General features: G+C 35.0%; 1 protein-coding gene across 2 annotated transcripts in view; it reads right to left on the bottom strand.

Moving 5' to 3' along the window:
- Positions 1-26,708, bottom strand: part of KIAA0825 (KIAA0825 ortholog) — a 351,023-nt gene that overhangs the window by 301,801 nt on the left and 22,514 nt on the right. For both annotated transcript variants that reach the window (XM_072958369.1, XM_072958371.1), the window contains exon 3: positions 9,102-9,233. In XM_072958369.1, the coding sequence (XP_072814470.1) occupies positions 9,102-9,232 (131 nt within the window). In that variant the 5' untranslated portion in view covers position 9,233. The remainder of the gene's footprint in view (positions 1-9,101; positions 9,234-26,708) is intronic.

Genomic DNA, 26,708 nt, shown 5'->3' with positions numbered 1-26,708 from the left:
GTAGTTGAGGACACGGAGAGGAATGGAGGAAAAGAAAACAACTACGACATAAAATCCAAACACTTAAGCTTACTGTAAAAACTCTTTCAAGATTTTAAACACATAGTCTTTATCACATGCCACAAAATAATTCAAATTGGAAAAAAGTATGCTGTACTGATAAAAATTATTAGAACTTCTTTGATGTAATGGTTACAGAAAACATCTAGGTGTGCTTTCATAGAAAGTTAGAATTTTTCTTTTTCTTTTTTAGATCAGGATAGGGGTGTCATAGCAGTATTTTACAGTATGGGAAATGTAAACATTACAAAAATGTAAAGCTTTTGAGACAGAAGGGAAGGGGGCAGGGCACAGCCACTCAAGGAATGACAGCAACCAAAATGGTGGAAGATTCGCCTCCTAGTTGGCCTTGAGGATTAAGAGGTTTGACTTCTAGTAGATCTTGAGCTTCATTATATGCTCATTCTAACAGTGTGATCAAATAACATGCCCACAGGCGCCATGACAGCCCCAAGGCTAACAGCAAAAGGCCAAAGAATGGGCGGTGGCCCAATTCCTGGTGATCTCAGCTCCTTCCCCAGGGTAGTTGGATTGATCCCACCTGTAGGCGTGTGAAGCTACTGAGACCATAAAAAGTAACACCACTACACCTAGTGGCCCTTTGCGCTCTTTCTCCCCTTTGGAGACAGCCCACACTCTGTCTATGGAGTGTGTACCTACTTTTACTTTAACCTGAGTACCCAATTCCTATACCTCTTTCTTGCCTTTCTCTTGCCTTACGCTCTATGCAGTGTGTATCTCTCTAAGTAAATCTACCTTAACTCAACGGTGGCTCACACTTGAATTCATTCCTGTGTGAAGCCAAGGACCGACACTTGGCAGGGCACGTCCCAGGGGCTCAACCTGGCAGGGCACGTCCCAGGGGCTCAACAGAGACCTGGGACTCGGCCCCTCTCACACCCACATCCGTTTTCCTGCATCACTTTTACATTTTTGATGCTCTTGTTTATATTTCTTACTGACAAATAGATTCAGTCTAAGAAAAAGGCTTTTTCAATTCTATCATGTGTTTAAAAACACAAAGAAATAGTTGTGAGGTTAATAGAACTTAGGATTTTTAAACAAATCTATTTACTAAAATTCCTTGTAATTAACAGGTAGTTAACAGGAAAGAGGGCAGATGTATAAAAACTAGTATGTAATTAAACCATAATTCAGCCATGAAATAGAAACTTATTTTCCTGAGACAAAGATATTTCTGGATAATATTTTTTAAAGGTTTAGAAAAGGATTCATAAAATGACTACTTCAATGGGTCAAAATGTAATAAGAAATTAGATATTCATGCTGAACTGTTTTCGATTTCAGAGGGGTCTTGGTTTGAGTAAGTTTTAACTATACTTTCAGGAAAAAACATCCTATTAGTAACACTCTCTTTAAGTCTTTCTCAATTGAATTCTCCCCTTTCCATTCCTACTGTGAAAGACAGGGCTCAGGTTCTTATCACCTCTCATTTGGACTATATAAATAGCCTCTCAAGATTCCTATCTATTGTCAATACATCTTTTGTTCAGAGTTATTCTATGAGGAAGACAGAATGAAAGAAATGTTAGAGTTAGGACCCTCTGTTACTTATTGCTTTATATCATCACTCCTCACCACAAAAGTTTAGAGAGGCTCTAGAATGGTTCAGATTGCTTCCAGAAAGTTCAGGCTCAGTGGAGGGCAGTGCCAACCTAAAAAGTCTGAAGCGCTTCCTGAAGAGTCAGCCATGTGTGAAATACTCCCCAACTTCCAATCAATGGCATGGTAGCCCCCGTACTGTAGTGAGCCTGGCGTTATATCCCAACGCACACTTAGAAGATCTCTTCTTCTTCCTGTAAAATTTACATCTGACTTGGGATCCCTCTTAGGAGGGACCGTAGTGATGATGGAAGCTACACGAAAGTGGTATGGGGTTTGTTAACAATATAAAGAACATTTTCCAGAAACGTACTATAGGGGTAGTAGGGCATAGCAGTTTAATACTCATGACAAGCAAGAGTAAGTTAATGGACTTCTTTTTTATCTGTGGAGACTTGTCTAGCCTCCATATTGCAGCACAGTTACTAAAATCAGAATGTGGCTTAACCCAATGAAATCATACAACTCGAAATCAGGAGAAAAGTGGGAAATTTGCACCAACAATTACTCTGTACTGATTCCCTTGATTCTCTTCCTGAGAAAGAGATAGAAAAAAGAAAGGAGAGGGAGAACATATGTACTAACAAAAATCAGAAGAAATTTGGGAACATATCTAATCTACATCATTATGTCCACTGCCCAGATGAATTCAATCACTAAGCCAGCCACTAAACAGATTTGACTACTAGTTATAAACTGAGGGTTTTAACAATACCTATGGTCACATTGTGAGAAGAAATGACATACAGCATACACTTTGATAGACTGCCTATAGGAGAGAAGACAGTAGCAGAATTGCTTGAGAACAAGTTTGTAACAGCTAGTTGTACAACTTCTAAGAAACCATTGCATAAACTCTCCTAAGGAAGGGAGGGCACACATATGCATGTATATATGCAGTAATAGCAGAAAGACTGCAAATAGTGTACATGCTCATCAAGAGGGAATTGGCTTATTATATGGAGAGATGGAAAATATGTATTATGTAAAAGAAAATCAAATTGTAGTATACACACAAATCCCCATTTGTGTAAAAAGGGGAGTAGATTTTTGGATGCATGCATACATAGGTAGGGAATATTTCTGGATAGTTATACAATAGCTCATCAATTACCTCTGAAGAATAAGACTACTTGGAGGGTCAGAGGAGTAGGAAAACTTTCCTGCATCTCTGCCCTTCTGTACTGAACTTTTCCTTATATCTGCCTTTCTCGACTGTCTGAAATTTTCCCTGAGTATACGTTACTTTAATAATGTAAAATACTTAATGGAAAAGAAGACTAGCACTTGATGACAGTATCCTCTGTCACGTTCTACCCATCTAAATTCACACCAGCTTAAGCTAATGCCAACACAACAGATGCCTATTGACTATCCTCTAGCCTACTTTATGCCAGGATGGTTTTAGGCAGTGGGAATACAGAGATAGAGTTCATCTTTAAAGCAGAAATAAAGTAAATAATTTCAGCCTCAGCCCCCCTCAACTCAGCTCCATCCCAGGTCCCACAGAAGGATATTCTTAAACATCATTCTAGAATAGAGTCTGTGATTAGCAAGGGCTGTGGTGTCAGTGACCCTCTTTAGACAGGGTCTGAATCCTGCTGAATCCTTGACAAGGCCCTTTTCCAGGAAAAGCTGTCAGGGTTGGGTTAGATCTCAAGGCATTAATCATCTACAGGAAAGATGAGCCAGTCACAGTAGCCACATCTCGCTACCAGGGCTCAGTCCCCTTTTAGTGTTTCCTCCACTATTCCTGCCCTCATGGCTGGGCTATCTTCACGGGGCACCTCTGGTTGGTGTCTCAGGAGTGGGGGCTTATTTCCCCCGGACCATGAACTCTGATTCTCAGTGAGGAATAGTGCCCTGACTGTTGCTGGCTCAATCTCCTTATCAAGTCTGTATTTTTAGTACAATATTACTCATACTTTACTTATTAAAACAGTTTATAAATAGGAAGACACTTACTTCCCTTTCCTTATTTCCTATGAAAAGATAATCACCATAATGTTCCTTAGGAATATTCCCAAACAATAATTCTTTATTGTCTCCTGGCTATTGGCCAAGAGTAGGTCAAGCTAACACACATAAAAATTAAAATTGTACTTTTAAAAACTGTCAAACACTTAAAATGTATGCATTATGTGAAAGAATCTCTTAATAATCATGGATGGATGGAGCTACTGATCCCACATTTTACCAGGTGTATCTCAGCCTCCTAAAGAAGAGATCTAAGGAAAGGACTGAGGGCAAAAAATACAGGTCTCTTGAGAAAAGTTGGAACATCACAGACATTCAAATAATGGAGCTAATGTTGACAGAAAATGACGAGGAGAAAGTGGTTCAACATGCCACCTTGAAACATAGAGCATGGTTAAATTTATAGAAAACATGTATCCAATATTCTGTCATTCTCTCCCCCCACCCTGACCCCACCTCTCCTGGATCAAGATAAATGATACCATTCACTGTAGCACTTCTTGTTCTTGCTTCACATTAAAAAAAAAAAAAGTAGTAATCCTACACAGTGCCAGCAAAACTGACATCCTGGGGTACATGCAAAGATTGTCTGTAATTAGGAAAAAGAAGGGTAGAAGAAACGTAATGATATAATTATATCTATACAACTGAACATTAAGAGGAGAAAAATCATTCATGTCGTATTGTGAGCCCAAGAGAACTTCTATACCTCAATATCGTGTTAAACTAATAATAAGTTCCATTCAGCTCAAAAAATATTTCAGGGCTATATGTGGTTTTTAAGTTACTGAACTGAGTCTGTGGATATAACATTCACAGTATTCCTCTTTGGCAGGTTATTTACCCTTCTGCTACCCACGCTGATATGTGTTAAAAGTAAATGATTCACCATCACTGATTTCCACTGTCAGACCTCAGAGTCACTGAGCTCTGGCTTGAATGGAAATGAGGATGTAAAAGTGGCAATGGTCTGAGAGAGTGAAAGCCTCTCTTGAAGGGCAGGTGAAGGTTCAGTGACCTCTGGGCACTCTGGTCCATTCTGGTGAATCACTGCTTTGGGAAGCAAAAGACCCTGTGGCTCATAAAACTTGATGATATTAAGAAGGGGGAAGGAATTCACACTTAGAATTCAGGGTCACTGTTAGAAATACAACTTTAAAAATTCAAGGGTAAGGAAAAATACCATATTTAAAAATAAATTACTAATATTTTTTTCTTTTACTTTCTGGGAAAAGCCATATCATACAGATGCTCATTACTTATTCAATGTACACCATTGGGAGATAAATAGAACTGTTAGAATACAAAAATGCCAAAGGTAATTCAACTACTGCAGTGTAAGTCTGGCATAACTGATTTGTCATGACATACAATTTTCTAAAAGCTATTCTGTTAGAAGGCAATAAATGAGTGCATAAATGATTTACACTCTTCTGAACCATGGTTATTATTCAGTATTTTATTTTTAAAAATATATACACCCTATACTATTATGTTTATTCTCTAGAGTATAATAAAAACATAATTGAATTTGATGAAAAATAGACTTGATTCTAAATGTAGCATACAGCACATACAGCTCTCTCTTATTTTATCCCTTGTGAAGATCAATGGTCACTAGAGGTGGTTTTGCTCTAGGTTCGTTTTAATATATGGGCAATAAAATATTTTTAATTTAAAAATTATATCCTTATATTCCATGTCATATTTTCTTTTTAATACTAACATCTGAGTTTTGCCCTAAATAATAATTTATGAATGCAAAATACAATATTTTAATCAAGTTTTACCTCTAAATATGATTTCTTATCGACCAGATAGGGCAGGAAATTAACTACAGATGGTTTAGCAAATAAAAATGAAATAGTCTATGACAAAAGTATCAGAGTTCAGTGACTTGTTTTGATGGAGCCTCAAGGCCATTATGAACAAAGAAGGTTGCTTTATAAAAAATATTTAAAATTTGTTTTAATAGAACCATCTCTAGAATATGTCCATGTGACTTGTTAATCTATTTAAGCTAACACTATTTTCCCTTAAGTTTCTTTGGGCTAGAAACTGTGTCATGCAATATATAAATTAATAATATATAAATTACACAAACACATAATTACATTGAAGTTTAATATAGTGATTTTATATTTATATATAATATAAATCATAATATACACTCTACATAGTAAGGTTAAGTAACATATACATGGTATTTAAAGTGTGTGTGTATATATATATATATATATAAAAAGGGTAGATATAAATTAAAAATAAGAGGCTTAATTATCCCTGTTGAAAATTGGGGAAAAGAGTTTCCTCACTTCCTTTTTCCTAAAGCATGTAACTTAGAAACTTGTAATTGTACATACTTTTTCATCTCTTTGAAATATATACCTTGGAAGACTAGACAGGCCTTTTGTCAACTTTCTTGGCCAGGTCTGTCTTTCTCAAGAACTTGGGAGCCATCTTTCGAAATGCAAACTCCCTAACTCCCGTTCCTGTGAAGGGCAGGAGCCAAACTTCAGCGGGTGCCTTGTTCCAGGACGCAAAACTGCTTCTTGTTATAAAGATATGAGAAGTTTGCTTCTCCTCGGGTTGAAGCCAGCTAGCTTTACTCATGGAAAAGTGGGGATAAACTATGTGTGAAAAAAATGTGCTGTCAAATCCTTTGTTGGAGGACTGGTTACTGTTTATCTTGAAAACATGCATGTAATGGATGTACCCACTAGACTATATAAAGGGTGTGATTCCTTTCGGTCTTTTCAGTTTGTCAGCAGATGACCTGGGATGAGTTTTGCATTCTGGTTTACTGCCTGTTGAATAACAGAAATGTTTTCTCTTCTGCCTTTGTGGATATGATTTCTGGGATGGGAGATTTTGTTTGTAATTAAAATTCCCCAACAATATGTTATCTTTTGAATTTAAGTTATCTATGTCCATTATTAAGATGAAAAAGTAACTGTATTCTCATATGTGAAATAAAATTCCTATTTTATGGCAAGACAAGGAAAATTTAAACAGAAAAAATTCCTCTCTGTCCTTTGGTCTCCTTTTCCCCCACACTATGCATTGTTTATCTGCATTAGGCATTGACTAAACCTCCCCCATTGGCAGGAATATCTGCTCAGTCTTAAAAAGCAACATTCTCCAAGCATCAACAAGACAACTCCTTAAAAGATAACATTTCGTCTTGATCTTGTAAGGGGTCACATGACCCACCAGGAGGACACTTAAATCTGGATTTTGTTAAACTGTCAATAATATGCCATTTGATGTACAGCCCTGTCTCCAAAAACTTAACTGTGCCTTGATTTCTAACCGGCAGAACAGTCAGAGCTTTCTGAGGTGCTATTCCTGGGTTATAATCCTCAAATTCGGCTGGAATAAAATTTTCCATTTCTTTCTCAGATCAACTGAATAACTTTTCATTGACACATGTAAAACATGAATTAGAAAATCACAGGAAAATTTCACTTGCTTGATTCAGTTTCTTTGATAATTCAATATAACTATACTTTAAATTAAAAAAAATACTATATATCATCCCGTAATGTCAATTTTCACTGTGTATAATATTTGTAACCCACATTAGGTGAATTTTTAGAATCTTTGACCAAAAGGATTCAAGTAAGTAAGCTGACTCTAAGGTCCACAAATACATATCGAGACAGAGCCCCTTCTATCAGAGAATATGTATTGGTAGAAATATGTTTAGCTATACCGGCTTCCCCCAGTGTTGGGTAATGCTAATTTTGGAGTAGGTGATAAAGACTAACTATGCATACGTGGACTCCCTAGCCTCCCAAGTAAGTGAGGAAACTTAAAATGATAAACATTAGGAGACAGGATGGAAGGGGGCAGGGGACAGCCATTCAAGGAATGTTACAGCAATTAACATCAAAATGGTGAAAGATTCAACCCCCAGGAGACCTTGAGGCTCAAGATGATGAGAGATTTAACTTCAAGCAGAACTTGAGCTTCATTATACGCTCATTGTAATATATTAACATACTGAATAACACGCCCACAGGCACCAAGGCAATCCCAAGGCTGGCCATAAAAGGTCAAAGAGTGGGAAATGGCCAACTTCTTGGGAAGCCCAGCCCCTTCCCCTTAGACTGGTCCTTCCACTTATTACCATATGAAGCCACCAAGTCCATAAAAACCAGTAACAAGGTGCCTCTCAGCCGCCCCTCTCTCTCCCTCTTTGGATACGGCCTGCACTGAGTGTGTACCTACTTTTAATCTGAGCACCCAATCCCCACACTTTGTGGCCTTTCTCTTGCCTTTCAATGTATCTCTCTGAATAAATCTACCTTCACTCAACTGTGGGTCACTCTTGAATTCTTTCCTGTGCGAACCCAAGGACCTACACTTGGGGCGCGTCCCAGGGGCTGAACCGAGACCTGGGACTCGGCCCTTCTCATGCCCCACGTCTGTTTTCCTGCATTAATTACATTAAAATAATTTAATTTTAACGTTCTGCTTTCAGCAGTTTGAGCAATCCATGGCCTTATACTACCATTTTATTTTCATACCTTAATTTCAGAATTTTGGTTTCTGTGTTTATCCACCAAATGGGAATGCTTAACTCTAAACATATTAATGAAAATCCAGGCCATCAATACTGGCAAACTAAGAAATCATGAAAAGTGTAGAGGAGCAAAATTTGCCACCCTAAAAATAAAACATGTCTCTTTGGCATATTATTTTACATTGATTGTTTTCTAAGAAACAGAAGATGCGGTAAACACTCTGAAAACCAAGTAGGAGTTAATCTCTTGTAAGAAATATTCACATTTATAAGAGAAATCTCCATTTGTAAGGGTGCCCTGACTATACCAGGCAGAAGAGGATGACCAAATCTCTAGCAACTCTTATTAATGGAGAAGGCACTTACCTAAATCTGCATAACAACCTTATTCTTGTTTAACTGTGTTTTTCCTGGTAACCTCCCATAACTGACTGTCCACACCTTCAAGATCCTCTTTTCTCTTTAGCTGAAAATGGTATTTAAGGTGAGGGAGGGTCTCGGCCATTTTGGCCAGTTATTCAGTTTTCCTGGGTTTCTCCCATTTGTACATGTTATTATACTTTTGTTCAATTTTCTCCTTTTAATCTGTCTCATGTCAATTTAATTATTAGACCTCCCAGAAGAATCTAGAAGAGTAGAGGAAAATTTCTTCCTCCTCAACAACAGTAATTCAATAAACTTTATTTGAAGGCAGTGCCTATATTTTCTAGCCTTATTTAATGTAGTAATCAGATAAGGAAAATCATCTTAAATTCTAGAGAGGAGGGTCTAATCAATTTTTTTTTCAGGAAAGTTCATGATAATTAAAACTTAAAATTATCTTGAGAGCAGGAAACACTAAATCTAGACTAAATAAAAGTTCATGTAAATAAAATATAAAACCAAATTGTTTTAAATAATTAGTAATACTTACCTTGTAGCATTTTGTTCTATCTTTTCATCAATGTCACTGAAGATCTGTTTAAACTCCAAGTCTCCAGGAAATGAATTTAACAAACAATGTAGGTTAAAAGAATTATGGGAATATTCATCTCCACAATCCATTCTGAGGAATAAGAATAAAAAAACATGTCAGTTTACCCAAAATAAAGGAAAATACCCCACCTCAAGTGGTGATACTAACCCAAAAATAATAATTCCCATTTATAGGTAAAATATAGCAGTAGAAGAACTAGGGTATTATTTAGCTAGGTAGAATGTTTTGTTATTTAAATTTCATGAGGTGTGATCTAATTTTCACAGTTCTCTTTGGTTTGAAAGCTGAACAAAACAGTTCAGGGTACTTAAGCATCCTGCTGCTTCTCATAGTAACCAAGAGCTGCAAAGGAAATCACAAAGTCTCAGAGACCACTGTGAACAAGGCTGAGTGCAGCAAGATTTCAATAACTTCCCTTCACCTTATCAACATACTGACCTAGTAACTGTAACCTCAGAATTTTTCAAGTTTTGTCCCCTGGCTCTATTTTTACATGAAGAAGGCAAAATTTCCCTTGGGTTCCTCTAACACCCCTGTCTACCTAAGTACTGATAACTGAAACTTAAATACTCCTTCTAAAGGGAAAATTTGCATTTTCCCACTATCAAAACTTCATTTTTTTCATTCCGTAGGTACTCAGTGAATGCTTGCTACTAACAGGCACTGTAGTAGAATCTGGGGGTACAGCTCCAACAAGTCAGAGTCCCTGCTCTCATGGAGTTTTTGTTCCGGTAAGGAAGGTAAATTTTAAAACCACATAACCAGATATATTTTATAAGCAATCACACAAGGAGAAGTGCTATGAGAACAAATAAAGCAGGACAATGGGACAGACTAAGAATAATAGAGTTGGGGCAGAGTGTGAATTATTTTACTTAGAGATGTTATTTTTAGACATAAAATGTACTTATAGAGTAATCTGATGCCTGACTGTATAAATAAATAAGAAATTTAAACATTAAATTATAACACCTATACATACAAGAAATAGTAAAAAGAAAAAGGCTTGGGAAAATGTGATTTTAGTTTGAATAAATCCAAAATACTTGAAAAGTTGTCAAAAAAGTTTTGCAGAAGCTACAACACTGATACCCTCATCCTTAATTATTTAATTATTAATAAATTTAGGTAATTTCCCAGAGCAGAGTACCTCATTCCTGATCTCCACCCTGCACTCCTTTCAGGGAGTGTTGGGAGGTCAGCAGCTGCAGTGAATTGTGATTTAATCCAAGCAGAGTTAGATGGCAAGTGCCAACGTGATTCAATCCTTGTAGAGGCAGATGGCAAGTGCCAGTTTTTAGTTGGCAGCATATTATAGGTAAATATTTGTTTCCAAATGAGAAATTACACCTTTCACTGCAAAACATTTTAAAATAGGAGAATCCTAATGTATGAGGATTTTGGTGTTTTAAAATTATATATCCATGCTTATTCTGTATTTGGAGCTAATTGAGTTTCAAATGACAAGTCTTGTGATGCCATGGACTTCTACATTGAAACGGCCTAGTTAGTTTTTTGTTTTTTTTAAAATAAAATCTCTGAAGAAAAATAAAAGATTTATTTCAAAACTGTTTCCTTGAAGTTCCAGATAGGACCTAAGAGAAATCTTAAGCTATTTCATTATGTGATAATAAATTATATTATTGTAAAATTTAATTGAATTATTAAAAGGACACTGTAAGTTTGTTTCTGAAGCTTATCTCAGAAATCTTTGGATGGAGATCCAATGCCCCATGACCTACAACCAAGATAGTATACATACTGGAAAAGATATAATTTAAGGACTATATAAAACCTAGATGAAGGACCTTTATCAGGTCTTTTTAACTAGCTCATGCACAGTGAAACTGAAGGGAACTGACTCTTGGGTTACTATACCCACTTACAAAGGGCCTCTGCACTGGACTGGCATATAGAGTAGACCACAAAATCACCCGAAAACAATGCTCAAACAAAGGAAAAGCTACCAGACCAGGATGAGAAGATGACATCTGAGGTATACAGCTGACCCAAGACACCAAATCAGGCCTGTGTAGCAATTACTTTGATAATTGCTCACACTTTCACTTATGAACTAAATATATATTTCACAATCTTACAAGTTAATCCAATTGTTAGGTTATGATCAATTACCTATATCCAGTACTTCTGGGTTACCTTGGTGGATTTCTCCACCGTCTCTAACTGGATAGTCATTAGTAAATTTGTTCTAGAAGAAAGAAATTATAGTTCTGTTTGGCCACTATTGATATTACTAAGTGGGATTCCCTCACCCGGCCAATTAATAATACCTGCTCTAAGCCTGGCCAGAAATATAAATTTTCTTATAAGGTAACTCAAGCTCAATCAAGGCAACAAGCAAAATTTCAGCCAAGGAATATAACCTTCCTCAATTATGAGATGAACTTACATGGTTAACACCAAGGTATAGTCATTTAAGTATAAAGGCTCCCTTATGTTTGGAAAAATTAAACTATACTAAGGACAACCAGCCTAATAACACGAGGAAATCTGGCTGGGTGTCTTATGAACAATGCCTGTACAGAACACAGTAAGTCAGGTGACCTGGGGTTACACTGGGCTGCACCTCACAGACGTTCTTGACTTAAATTCTTACTCATGACTTTCCTAACACTGCTAACTGTATTATTCATATTTTGCCTATTTTACAAAGTTGCTTCTTGTATTACCAAATGTGTGACTGAGTCTCTGATAAAATCATGACTAGGCGACTTGAAGCTGTAGATCAGATACATACTTCTGTATGAGACCAGTGACGGTAATAGTGTAACTCTAGATATGGGAAGAAGTAACAAGAGGGAATATTTTCCTGGACAATAACAGACTAGTAAGACCAATGATCCAGAGACTTTCTGCTACTGTTAACTAGGCCTAGTCCTGTAATAGTACATTGATCGGCCTATCAATGAAATCCTTGCCTGATCTAGGAATAAGCATTTCTAGCACTATGGAACAAAATGGCCACACAATACCTCCCAAACTATGGTCGAATTTATGACCATGAGGGACCCTACCAACAAAAAATTGGCATTTGCCATTTGCCTCTACAAGGACTGACTCACGTTGGCACTTGCCATCTAACTCTGCTTGGATTAAATCACAATCGACTGCAGCTGCTGACCTCCAACACTCCCTGGAAGGAGTTCAGGGTGGAGATCAGGAATGAGGTGCTCTGTGCTCTGGGAAAACTGGCAAACAGGCCCTCAGTTAGTTAGATATTTTCAAGAGAAAATTTGATGAGCCCAAATCTAGTACCTCCACATCTCTAGAAAAACACTAAAATCATTAATGGTGACATCTGCTCCTTGTGACTAGCAGCAAGCCTCTGCCTAAATGTGTGCCTGACTGCACGTGCCCCCTTCACTAAAATCATATGTAACACTGAGAACCCCCTGCCTCTTCAGAGCAGCTCCTCAGGGGAATCCGAGATGCTGTCTTGCAGACTATAGTCCTCATTTTGCTCCAAATAAAACTTAACTCATAACTCTCATGTTGTGTGATTTTATTTCAGTCAACAGTGCCATAATTAATATTAACTTTAGATCAGTTAATATTACATAAAATCCCCAAAACTATAAGCTTAGTGTTGGAAAACCCTGTTATCATCAGAAGTTATACTTTTTTAGGATAACAAAACCTTAGTATTTTCATATACCAATGAGTTTGATATCTTCATATCTTCCTAGGAGCTCAATTAGTTTTAGTTATTATCAGAACAGTCATTTTGTTAGAGCAGGCAGGTAGCTAGATATGAGAAGAGAAAGGTTAACACAGGCCAAATGGCAAGAAACCATATATCTTATGAGCAATAGAGGTCCTTGGGAAGACCAAGAAAAGCAGGAACCTCCGGACTGATAAGAAACAATACATTTTGGGTTGGCAAGCATCCTGAAAGCAGACAAAGAAAGGTGGGACAAGAAAGGAATGTCCACAGCCTAAATGTAACCTTTTGTTCATTATGCCTTCATCCAACTTCCTGATCAAGACTGAAAAAGGACAAAAATATCCATCCTCCCATCAGGAAGGTGGAGCTGAGATAAAGATCAGAAAAGACGACCCCAAGCCCGTCCCCAACAATGAATATTCTGCCCATTCATTTTTACACCCCATATAACCAGCTTGCCAAAGAAGCCTGGGGCTGCTACCTACCTGGGTCTGCCCGCTCTTGCCTTGAGAGCATACTATCTATCATTTAATAAATCCTTGTTTTGCTTTCTTGACCTCCATGTCTCGTTTCTGAATTCTTTCTGCAATGAGACTAGAAACTGTTCTCTAACAACAATGTCTAAATTCAATGGCCAATATTACTAATAATGAATTCAACTTATGTATTTGCGTATTTTTGAAACTTTTTGGGTAGTTCAACTTTTTGGATTTTGAGTTAATCAAAAATCGTTCCAAGAAAATAAAATTTCACTTTTGGAATGAAGAGATTTAAATGCTTGAGGGTTCTTGCAGAGAACTCAAACTTAGTAAATATTCTGTTTGTACCCAGCTTGTCTGTAATAGAACAAGTTATATACAATACTCTGTTCAGAGTTTTTCCAATTTTTCAATATTATAAGGCCTCATTAGTTCAGGCTCCACATATTCAAAACTAAAGAAAATATGTGTAGAAGTCATTTTAAATATAATAGCAAACTAGTAATATGATTTGTGTGTATTTACCATGTACAAGGTAGTATGTATAATAACCTTCCTTAATCTTCATTATAACTCTACAAAATAGTTAATATCATCATTTATATGGGAGGGAACTTGGGCCTAAAGAAATTAACTAACATGACCACATTATATAGCTATCTGTATTAGTGGTAGGGTTTGAACCCAGATCTATTTGGTTCTAAAACTTGAGGCTGCTGGTCTTGAGAAATGAATCAGTTACTCCATACAAAATGTTACAAACACAACATTGTAATCAACTATATTTCAATTAAAAAAAAAACACACTGCAGGATGTGGAAATGATATTAACCAAAATGTTAAAATGGTTATCCTTGGACAGACTGGATAGCCTATGGTTGATTTTTACTTTCTTTTTTTTTTTTCTTTCAAATCTCAAATTCATGTTCTTTTGCCTTTTTTCTTTTTTAAAACTAAAAATTGGTTAAGAAAAAAAGAAAGGCCAGAGCCATAGGCAGGGCACAAAAATAAGACTTTCCCCGCTGCCCACTTCCCTCCCTCCTTTAGCTTTGGCCTCCTGGGGTAGGGTCCAGTGGCCAGGCATTGGTTTGCAATTGGTTTTCATAATCTTCTTATGGAAGAGTCCTTATCCTGCATGTTCTGCTTGTGGTTTTCTGTTGGCTATGTTCTAGGCTGGATACGGTTGAAGGATTGGATTGTGACAAAGCTAGGCTGCTATTTTCCCATTCACACTCACTCTTCTCCTGCTGTGTGGAACTCATGTTTCCATCTTACATGGCAGAGAAGAAGAATATGTTTCCAAGGGTCCTTGATGTTGCCCCTCTCATCCCAGAAGGAAAGTGGAATGGAGGGGACTCTTAATTCCTATTTTCTTCTTTATACTTAGCATCTTCCTATGTTTTTACAGTAAGTAATTATCATTTTATATATAATTAGGAAAAATAGTTTAAAAAGAAATTAGCTCTGCTCTCATGAGGTGTATGATCTTTTATTTTAAATTTTATATCTGTTTTCATTTGAAAAATCTTATAACCATAACACTTCTTTCTTGCCAACTCATGTTTATCATTTCTTTCTAAATCTGATTCAACCTTACATAGTTCCTAAATATCTCTTAACTAATTAAGAGCATTTCACCAAACTTTTTGTATTATTTTATGATATTTGTTCTTATAAATGCTGTTATAAGAAAATGAGTTGTTTTATATTATTTCAGTATTAAATGTGTATCTCATGTCCTTCACTGAACTCAGCTCTGGGGTAAACCAATAATGGACATGTTGATCATTCAGATGAAGTAGGTGACCATGATTTCAAAGGTCTTCTAGTATACATGGTTGTATGATTTTCTCTGCTTAACCTTAGTAGAGAAGTTAATCAATATACACAAAGACTATATACTAAAGGAATATCATTTGATAACAGTGATAGAGTACCAGAATGATAATGGTTCAGAGTTTCCACGTGACTGGCACAGATCTGTGACGCTTCCATACTTGTGATAAGGTTCCAAGGTGATGAAGGAGAAGAGAGACAAAAGTCATTTTTATAGGTAAACAAGCAGTAAGTTTAAGATGTTGTGTGACAGGGCAACATCTTAGCAATATGGGCAAAATACAGCAATAAGATGAGAAAATTAACCTGAGTGAATAGGTATACGCAGGACCAACACAAGAAACTAATAAAGGAAGGAGAGTAGACTGATAGGTGATGCTAAGGTTTGGATTTAGAAGTTTTCTCATTAATGGCAGTATTCCCTGCAGGAAAGAAGCATGCACTGAATGTGTATGAGCACAGATGCCAAATTTCCCATTTCCTTACATGTACTTTGTGGGTCCACAGTGTGTCTAACACTGTGCTGCATATCAGGAACAGAGAGTGAGTTATTGAACAGTCTCTCCTCTCAAGGAACAGTAATAAGAATAAGACCATAAGAAATGGAGAAGTAGAACGATCACTGCTATTCTCTAAGTAAAAGATAACTATGACCTCAACAATAGAAAAGTCAGTTATTGAGGGACCAATGTAGTTTGGCAAAAACTTCAGTGACATTTCAAAAAGACAGAACTGCCTTTTAAAAATCTAAGGGGAAAAAGGAAAGGCTAACAAGCCATAGATTAAGATGTAGCTTTATATTCTGTTTATGCTCCTATTAAATTATCATCAGGGACACAGTAATAATTTGACATGATGCATTAAGTCTCTTATTCTAATCCATGATCAATCAAAGATGGGAACTATAAATTTTTAAAGTACACAATAACTTTGGTTTGGAAATTGCATTCCACAACACTGTTTTTATTTATTAATTTTTTTTTAAGAGGAGGTGCTGGGGATTGAACCCAGGACCTTGTGCATGCTAAACATGCCCTCTGCCACTTGAGCTATACCCTCCAAACCACAACACTGTTTTTAAACGTTTATTCTCCTGTAGTGTTCCTGAAAATTTTTTGTATAAGATTAAAAAAAGTGTTTACTATTTCAAACACGAACTAACAGCCAGTCTAATATTAATTAAAGATGAGTTATGTTTGAAGAATTATATCTAAGCCAAACATCTGTAGATCAGGTTTCAGCCATGGGCAAATTACAATAGTTGAGTTATAAATCTCTAAGAACACTGACTATAATAAAATATGAACATATTATAAGCACTGCCAGAAAAGATTACAGTAAAGCAATAAAAAAAGAATCACACCTTACGTGATCAAAAGAAAGCACACAAAAATAATTTGGGACTCTCATTTGTCCTTTAACATATTTTAAAATGATACCTTTCTATCCTAGGGTCTCTTTTTCTGTATTTCAGCACATATAATCGTCAGAGTCCTTATTTTATCTTTTTTTGGTTTCTTCAATAATAAAAATCCTGAGTGCCATTCTTCTTAAGACCAACATGATTAAAAAAGGAGTGAAAGAAGATAGAAAAGCCAACCCATGGGAAGAAATCCACGTTGAAGTTCAGTCAGTAAAGGAAACATTTGGATCATGTGATTTTTCCTCTGTGGAAAAGCCCAGTGAGGAGGATCACATGCATTTTTAGATCTATGGACAGGCTATGGAATTACTGTGTCCACTAGCTCCAGCTCACCTGAAGTCCTACTATTTAATAACACTGTCTAACCTAAAATAAACACTGCTAATTAGCACGGTAAGAAAGTGGGGTACCCTGATTAATTAAAAATAATTATACATTATACATATAAACGAATGAGTATTAAAATGTTATGCTATAATAAAATACATTTAACTCTGACCACTGAAGCAAGAATCAATAGATTTGAGCCTTGATCCTGGTCTGCCAATGTCTCTATGAATTTGGGTAAGCCACTCAATCTGTCAAGAGGGATGGAGCTTATGTTCCTCATTTACAAAATGCAGTGAATGGATTTATTAGGCTTTAAGGGTTCTTCTAGCTATAAATTTGTTGTATTCTATTAAAAAAAAAGGTAGGATAAGGACATATTTCTGAACCAGCCAAATTAACTCTTCCAATGGACTAGTATGTTCATCAGTACCATCATTTTTCCTGTATCTTGGATTCTCAGAGCTATTTTTAATTTTTCCCTTTTCCCTTCCCTAGGGCTGCTACATGAAAAGCTAAAGTAGAGCCAATAGCTTAGCAAGAAATCTTATGTGAAAAGAGGAAATGTGAGGCAGCAAGACATTCTTTTATTATAACAGGTAGATACCTGGACCGATTTTCCATCCCACAACTTGCAGCTCTCTAAAATAGTCTAAGAAGTAATCAGCCCACATTTCTGGGCTCCTCTGAATTAAAATGCTCTTCACTCAACAAAGGATCTCTGAGACCAGCTGACTTTGGTCATTATGCCTCCACAAAGAAAAGGGTGACATTAGGGAATCATACCTTTACATCCATCATGTATCCTTGAGTTATTATTCTTGAAATTTTTATATAATTTGTATCATTCTTTGTATTGCTGGTTTGGTATGAGTTGCTGGTTTGATAGAAAAGCAAAGTGAAAAGAAACCTTGACCAGGTAGCCATGGAATAGGTACTATTATAACCTGCATATTAAAGATGTGGAAGCTGAGGCACAGAGAGGTTCATGACTTGCCCAAGATCACTTGCATATGAAGTGGTAAAGCTGGGATTCAGACTGCATCAAAGGCTGTCCTTAATCACAATGCTATAAGCTGCCTCTCTGTATAAACTTGTACTTTAAAAAAAACTATTATTTTACCTCTTATGTATGTTGGCTTGTTTACTGCCATGTATAGTTAATATCTTTCCCTAGAAACATTATGAATTTCATTCATTATGAAAGCTATGTAATTACCAAAATTTTTTAAACATTTTTTATTCAGTTATAGTCATTTTACAATTTTGTGTCAAATTCCAGTGTAGAGCACAATTTTTCAGTTCTACATGAACATACATATATTCATTGTCACATTTTTTTTCCACTGTGAGCTACCACAAGATCTTGTATGTATTTCCCTGTGCTATACAGTATAATCTTGTTTATCTATTCCACATGTGCCTGTCAGTATCTACAAATTTTTGAACTCCCAGTCTATCCCTTCCCACCCAAAATTTTTTTGTTTTTTTAAGGCTTGTTATTCCCTTGTGATATTTCAGAGTGGCGAAAAATTTACTTCTTTTCATCAGTTATTGAGAGTTGAAATGTTAATGTTTTAGCATTCCCCAAAGACTGAGAAATAACTCAAATGGATCTCAATTTTTTGATAGTCATTTCAAATACCTTGTACATTAAAGTCTTATATTAGGAAATAATGAGCTTGTTATTTTATTCAATTTATTTTTTCAACTCTCAGCTATATATTAGCTTTCCTCCCACAGACTGTTATGGTTTCTACTAATAATTGTGGAAGTTCTGATTATTATAATTACATGGGCTAGAATATCAACCTGCATCCAGTAAGCACTCATATTAACATACTACAGCTGTTAAAACCCCGCTTGATAAAATATAAAAAACTTCATTGTAACTCCTCTATTAGTAATTTATATATGTGTATGTATGAAGTAGAAATTGACAGGATCAGTCGGAACACACTATCGTAGCTTGACAAGCAAACAGAATTAATTGTCATATGCTTTACTCGCCAAATTGACATTGCTTTATTTTTCAGTGCACTTTTCTTTCCAGAAAATATTTTCATTTTAATAACTCTTTATAATCTTCAATATGTAACCCTAGCCATCTCTTGCTTTAATACAACAGTGAAACCAAGATAATTAAAAATGAATTTTAATTTCAGCATTCTTTTATAACTTGGAACTCATATTTCATATGATTTAGAAGTCATAAAAGTATTATATATTTTGAGATTAGAACTAAATAACGTTACAAATCATGGGGTTATGATTAACTAATAAATTTTCAAGTACAGTAAAACCGTATTAATTTGGAAAACAGTACATCTGCATTAGAGAGTTTAAGGTATGGGTCACTTTTTAAAAGGAATTTGTATTATGTAGCAACTGGGAATAATAAACAGCTTATGAGATGTCAATTATATTTATAAGAAACTCTCTTTTAATAATTAGGTAAGAATGCTTTGAACTTAGCATGTAATTTGTATCTAAATGGGTGCTTCTAAAGGAGTTAGAGTTCTTAAAGTATGTCCCAAGAGTTGAAGAATTTCTTCTAAAATGTTAATAGTAATGGTTAGCTAGATATATTAATGTGATACTATTTTCCTAAATTTTGGTAATATTATTAATTAACATTAATTTGATGAATAAATCTATCCATTGGCATACCCTTTTATGAATTTTGGGGCTTTGTTACAGCAATTATCACCAACTAGTCTTTTATCATCAATATCTCTTTCAGCTGACTATAAACATCTTCAAGTTTCTTGCTTTTTAGAAACCAGCAAAACCCTCCCTAGGACCCCCTTCCTTTCATGGCCCAGCATCTCCAAATAGCACTCCATGCTTTTTAATCTTATGTTCTTATCTCTCATTACTTCTCAACCCAGAGCAATCTGGTTTCTGCCTCCATCCATATACCGAAACTGAGAAAAAATATTTTCAGTTCCTATCATACTCAGTCTCTGCACTACTTGGTACTGATAGCTTCTCCTTCCTTGAAGTTGTCTTCTCTCTTGCCAGCTTTCCTATGTATTACAACTTCCTAGTTGTCTTCTAGTCTCTCACACCATTTATTCAGAAGCTGCCAGTAGGAATCCCCACTTTGGGCAGCTGGACAGCTCACATTTCTTTTTATATCTGATATACAGTGTACAGATATACAATGGTGGTGCATTTGTATGCTAGAAGACCCAGCTTTCCTGGTCATAACTAATTGATACAGGTTAGAAATAGGACCCAAGCTAAACCTCTGAATGCATAGTAAATGAATTTTGAAATCTGGAATGAAGGCAGGGACAGGGAATCACTGATAGTATACCAATCACTTACATTTAAACCTCCCAAGAGAAGGTGCATGGATTTTTTTGGCTGAGGCCCCTGTAATCGCCCAGTTCCTGTCTTCTTCTGACTAATTGACTGGTCATACAGTTTTCTTTTGTTTCTCTGAGATACACACAATAAATTCTTTCCCTGCTCTACTGCCCAACAGCCACTTTTTTTTTTCTGCTTAAATTAATCAGAGTAGTTTTTATTAAACTTTATCATAAATATCTTGATTGGCTCCTCATCTCTGCCACTGAACACTGATATACACCATGGGGTTCTCTCTAGACCTGCTTCTCATTTTAAATATTTTGCCATAGTAGATATATTTTAATTAAAATTTTTGTTTTACTTTTATTCATTGGATTTTCTTCTCAGACCTCAAAAAATCTCTTCCTATTACTTCTCATTTTGTAGTCTTCCCAAATTCCTATTTCCCTTGCCTGAGTTGGGAAGGGGAATATGGAAATTTCTCTTTCACTTCTCTTCCTATCCATCTCCTGCTGGAGTTACTGGTCCTTTTCTTATTCTGCATGCTTTTCATTGAGTAACCTCAGTCATCTATTTTCTTGATGCTGAAAATTAAAAGTCTTTAACTCTATAAAACCCCCACATATATTTCCAAGCACTTATTAACAATTCCACTCTGCTGATCCAAAGGTCCCTCAGACTCAACATGTCCAAAACTTAATTCAAAATATTTTTCCTAAAATGACTTCTCTTCCTACGTAGCAGGGTTACCACCTACTTGACCTCCCTCTCCCATGCCTAGTATTTTAAATCAGGTGTCAGCAAACTATGGAGTAGGCTCTTTTTTCTACAGCCTGCAAGGGAAGAACAGTTTTTACATTTCTAATATGTTGTAAAAATTAAAAAACAAAAAAGAATATGTTACAGTGGCTATATGTAGTCTGCAAATCCTAAGGTATTTACTATCTGGCTTTTAACAGAAAAAGTTTGCTGACCCCTGTTTTAAATGGTCCCCAAATTCTTCGACTCTTTCTCTTCCTAATGTCTTAAATGGTTACCAATGCTCTTAAATTTGAATTCTCCATCTTTCTGCACCCATATCCCAAATCTGGAAAAAATCTCCCATTTGGCCTCCAAGACTCACCCATACCCCAAACTGGAAAAAACCTCCCATCTGGCCTCCAAGACTCACATTTTGTGGTATAATAAGAAATACATATTTGGTTTTCGCTACCCCTACCCTCTTTCTTACTTTGTCCTATGTGTCTTTTTCATTTGGCTATTCCTGAGTTGCATCCTTTCTAATAAAACTGTAATCAGAAGTATGGCACTTTCTTGAGTTCTGTGAGTCATCCAAATGAATTATCGAACCTGCAGGAGCCCCTGAATTTGTAGTCAGCCAGGTAGAAGTGAGTATCCTTGCTCACATTTGAAGTAGGGGTAGTCTTGTAGGACTAAATCTTTAATCTGCAGTAACTGTGTTAGCTCCAGGAAGTTAGTGTTAGAACTGAATTGAATTGAACTGTAGGACACCCGGATAATGTCCACTTTGCATTCTGGTCTTAGACTTCTCATGTTACAAACCAATTCAGATCATTTCATTACCCTGCCTAAATACCAGTGAAGGTTTTCCACAAGGACAGCTCCAGGCTCTTTACCTAGTTTTATACACATACATACATACATACATGTGTGTATTTCTTCATATTTAAATATATTTTTCTACTATAACTGTCCTTGGTTGACATCTTGAAATAGTGTTTTGCTAAAAGTCCTTCTACTAAGAATGCTTTCAGTAGAAAATCATGTTTATAGAAGGCATTTACTTCATCAATAGATAATACTATTTATAGACAACATATAACTATAATAACATAATTTGTGTATTATCTTTAAACAGAAAAAAGTTATTTACAATTGTGGCTTATACTGTTTTTAAATGTCTTTTAACAACTTAAACCATTTTTTTAAATATGGTGAAAAGGTAAGAAAATATATTTGTGGTGAAAAATCAGGGTTTTACATTTATTTATGCTATCAAATGAGTTTAAATGTGATACCTTAAAACTCTTTCTAGCTTCCATCTACCAAAAAAGGAAATTAGATAAAAGTGATCTTTAAGGACCCTTCTAGTTTTAAAATTCCATTATTTTAATCATGTGATCTATTTCTGTACTGTTTAATCCTCTGTTATACTGTCTTTGCAGTATACTTTTTAATTCTATAGTTCAATACAAGGATAATTTGTTGTTGGTTATAAACAAATTCACATGAAATGACCTGAAAATCTATTTAAAAAGCAATCAGTGAAAGTAAATATTGGATTTCTTCATGTTAAATCTGAAAATCCATCACTATACTTGCTTTTTACTTTATTTGCTGCTTAACATATCTCAACAGTGAATCTATCATATCAACATAGTCATCATGATCCAAGCTGCAAAAAATAGAGAGTGTCAGTGTCAATTTTGCTTTCTCACACTTGCTTCCCTTCACTTCATCTGATTTTAATAATCCCTGTCAAACCACAAACAGTCCAAATTACCTTCATGACACAGAAGCTTTCAAGGAGCAGACAGAATCTCAACTTTCATTTAGCAACTACAAAAGCAAGCTGTCCAGCTGGACAAATATTATTTCCACACTTGACAACCTCTACAGTTGAGCATGCATTTTAATTTTAACTAAACCTGCCAGGAGTTTGATATGAGCTTCTTGTTTTGTGTAGATTGACTCGTAGGATTATCAGACCAATGACTGTAATTGTGATGAAAGGACCCAGCATTTTTCTACTAAAAGATGAATCATATACCAAAGCTGAAGGACCAAAATGAGCATATAAGAGGCAATGTGAGAGCATAGACTGTAGAAGGAAAACTACTTAAATTAGGTGCTTTAATTACTAAATAATGTCTAAAGATACAGAACACATTCTTTGAAAAGTAAGAACTAATAAGTAAAAATAAAATGTAAAAAAGTTAAAATTTTATGCATATATACTATTGAGAAACAGGCTCTAAGAATGAAATCTAAAGAGATTTTAAAAATTGTTTTGGATTGACTCAACCTCAAACTCAAATTGCTAGAACAGTTCTGTGTGTCATATTATTATAAAACTGATGTTCTTGACAAGATATTAAAAAAGTCTACTGTATACTAATCCACATGCCCTTGTACACACAATGAGAAACTTCAAAAAAAGTCAGAGTATTAGAATAAAAGTTACCTGCAAAACTATACATAAACTGTTATACATCTTTGAAGTTTAACTCATTAAAATTAAATCTAAAAATTTCAAATGGTAAAATATTTCTGGAAACATTTCCTAAGTTAGACCTGAATTCCTCCTACAGTTATAATAAGTATCAAACTGCCAAAATCTCCTTTGGGGAAGGAGAAAGGGGATTTGGGAAGGAAGAAATAAAGCATATACACATAAAAAGATCATATAATTTATCAGCCAAACTAGGACATATTTTTAGAGTAAAAAGGGTACAGAAAATAATTAAAATTACATAATTTTTGAGATGTAGATTTAATACTCAATTAAGTGGCTTTATTATATTTTTGGATTTATCTAGTAATTATATTCAAAATAGTATTTTTTCAAAAAATTCTAATATCTGTGCTCATAAAGTAAAAAATCTTTACATTGTCTGAATAATGTAATAATAAAAACAGGATTCTTGGTACATTTCATATAATTTAATTTATCTGTTAGTTGTATCTGTATTTTACAGATATTTTTCTGAAGAATGTACTTTTAAAAATATGATTGTATTATTTTTATAATTTGTCAAGTTACATTTTATGATTAATAAATTTCAAATTGTTGACAACTTCAGCTGACTTTTCCATATACTTTTTCTCAGGTGCAAATCTATATAGTAAATTTATTAAGTTCAGAGCAAATATGCTAGTGGAAAACATTATCAATTTTAATTTTTAATAATGAAATACATAAATATTTTAGCCTAAATATTTTTAGTTTCTACTTTTTTGCCTCTATGCAAAGTGACTTTTTTGAGCAATAAGTTAGACAAATTAAGCAAATAAATATGTATAATTATTCTGAATATTTTGCTAAATTTAGATACTATAAATTTGTAGGGTTTTCCAATTTAACTTCATTCTGAACCATTCTATAAATTTATTTAATTAAAAATATGAGCTCCAACAAAATATTTTCCCCATATGTGTAGATATTTAAAAAAAAATTGTGGAACTTCACAATTAAATCTTGTACATTATGTGGGCCTTTATAATTTAATTTGCTCAGTTTCCCATTTATTTCAGGGGAGACACATCAAAGTCCTTCTATTTGAGAGTTTTGTTTTCAGTAATTACAGTTCCCTAAAAGCTTCCATTTGTTACCTTCCATTGTTAAATGGTTTGATTAAAGATTTCTAGTAGATTTTGCAGAAACTGCAACCAAAATTTAGCAAACATTTTTACAAAAGTATTTAATATCATGGTAGGACACTTTCATTGATTTACAAACTTACTCTTCAAAGTGTCAAAAACTTCTAAAATCCAAAGAGAGAAAGTATATACTGACATGCTTAAATTATTTTTATTTTATCAGCATTAGTTTAACCGTAAAAATTTACAGGCTGGTTATGTTGTATATGTATACACGTTTGTACTTTTTGATAACTACACCTTGTATTTAGATTAGTAGATTTTACAGATTTCTTGGTGGTAATTTTGAATTGCACAAATATGTCCATCACAACATATTCCAAGTATAGTTCTCCTCATTGGTTCTAAATTTATTTTAAAAATTTTATGATGTTATGTCCCAACTCAACATATTTTAGTATCACTAAGACCAAATAATTTTATCATTTATGTTGCAGTTTGTAATTCAATTTCTGTTAGTATTTACAATAATGTCAAGTGTTTCACATTTTACAAAATGAACTTCTAAATGCCTTACTTTGATTCTGTGTATTGGACAAGAAACTTGAGCTATTATTGGAATTAACTGATTGAACCTAGGACCTTGAATATGCTGAGCATGCACTCTACCACTGAGTTATACCCTCCTTGTTGGTAAAGCTCTTTTAATGGAGCCAGTATATTAATAGCTATTGTTTCACCTTTCACACATGTACAAGAAAACCGGAAACTGAAAATGAGAGAAATTAATTTAGGACAGTCACTTGATCTAAATGAAAAGTCATATTTCACAGAGTGGTACACAAATGTACTTTCCATAGCTAAGTGTTAAAACGTAGTATTTTCAGGCATGGTCTTAAAATAAGACTATGCCATAGATGTTGATGCTTCTTCAGCAGACTCATGTTTTCTTGTTTTCATGTGGTCAGTGATGTCATTATAGCCATGACAGTGTGAGTTTTACATATTAATTAATTCTTTTTGGTAACTCAAAGGAAATTTAGTACTAACTGTTAAATGTGCACTGCTATTTTCTTTTTTTCCCCCTAAATCACTGTCACTAAAATGGTTATTACAAAATAAAAATGTACTACCCAACATTAAAATATATAAATAGTTTTAGACTTATAGCATATGATACATGATAAAATCCTTGTTGCAAAAGAGTTTGGATTGTATTCATTCTATAGCAAGACTAAATAAGGAATGGGAAACATGCAATCCACAGGTCAGAGCATGGGCTCAGCACAATTAGCTGCATATCAAGTGGGCAGGAGAGCTGGCAGCATAGAACACTTTTGCCAGCAGTTATCACCCAGATCTGAAGAAGTTAGCTGTATCTAACTGCTCATACCAGAGTACATTCACTTTATGAGCACATGCCCTTCATGCTGTCCCTGAAAAAGATGTGTTAGCTTATATTACTCCTGGAAAGGATCTGGAAAAGAGAAATGGGTTATGGCCAATTTAACCATATGTTAAAGTGAGAATTCTGTTTACTATACTGGTGTTTCAAATATGAGATCATGTCAGATGTAGAAGAGCAAGGTGTAGGCATATATAAACCTACCTAGTTTTTTTTTACATATAACTATTAACACTTCATTCAAAAATGAAAAATCTGAGACAAAAAAGCTAAACTGATGAAACACTGGAATAAAACCCATAAAATGGGACTGTCCTGGGCAAACTGGATATGTAATGTGATGTCAGTATATGGGATATTTTAAATATCAATATAACTAGAAAATTGTTTGGGGGCATGTTGAGTTTGAGGTGCCTGTGAGGCTATGGATTCTGGAAGATCAATGGGCTCCCATCTTTATCTTCCTTTTTCTTGGCAGCTTGACTTTCCTATTGTCATCTACCCAAAGGGAATCTCCTACTATGGGACTTCTAGATCATTCATTACTTGTACCACTCAGTTGATATTGAATTAGCTAATGCCTTGTAATATTTTGTCTTTTTGTTTGTTTTTGTTTCTGATGTGTCAGAAGTAAGACATGCTCATTATAATAAGTTCAAACAAAAACAGATTATAACAAGTAAAAATTCCCTTTTCCAGTCTTTTTTAGTTCCACCACCCACAGGTTAGC

Source organism: Vicugna pacos, chromosome 3 (assembly GCF_048564905.1).
Source record: "Vicugna pacos chromosome 3, VicPac4, whole genome shotgun sequence".
NCBI lineage: Eukaryota > Metazoa > Chordata > Mammalia > Artiodactyla > Camelidae > Vicugna > Vicugna pacos.
The sequence above is the reverse complement of the archived record's forward strand: the minus strand, read 5'-3'. Positions and strand labels throughout refer to the sequence as shown.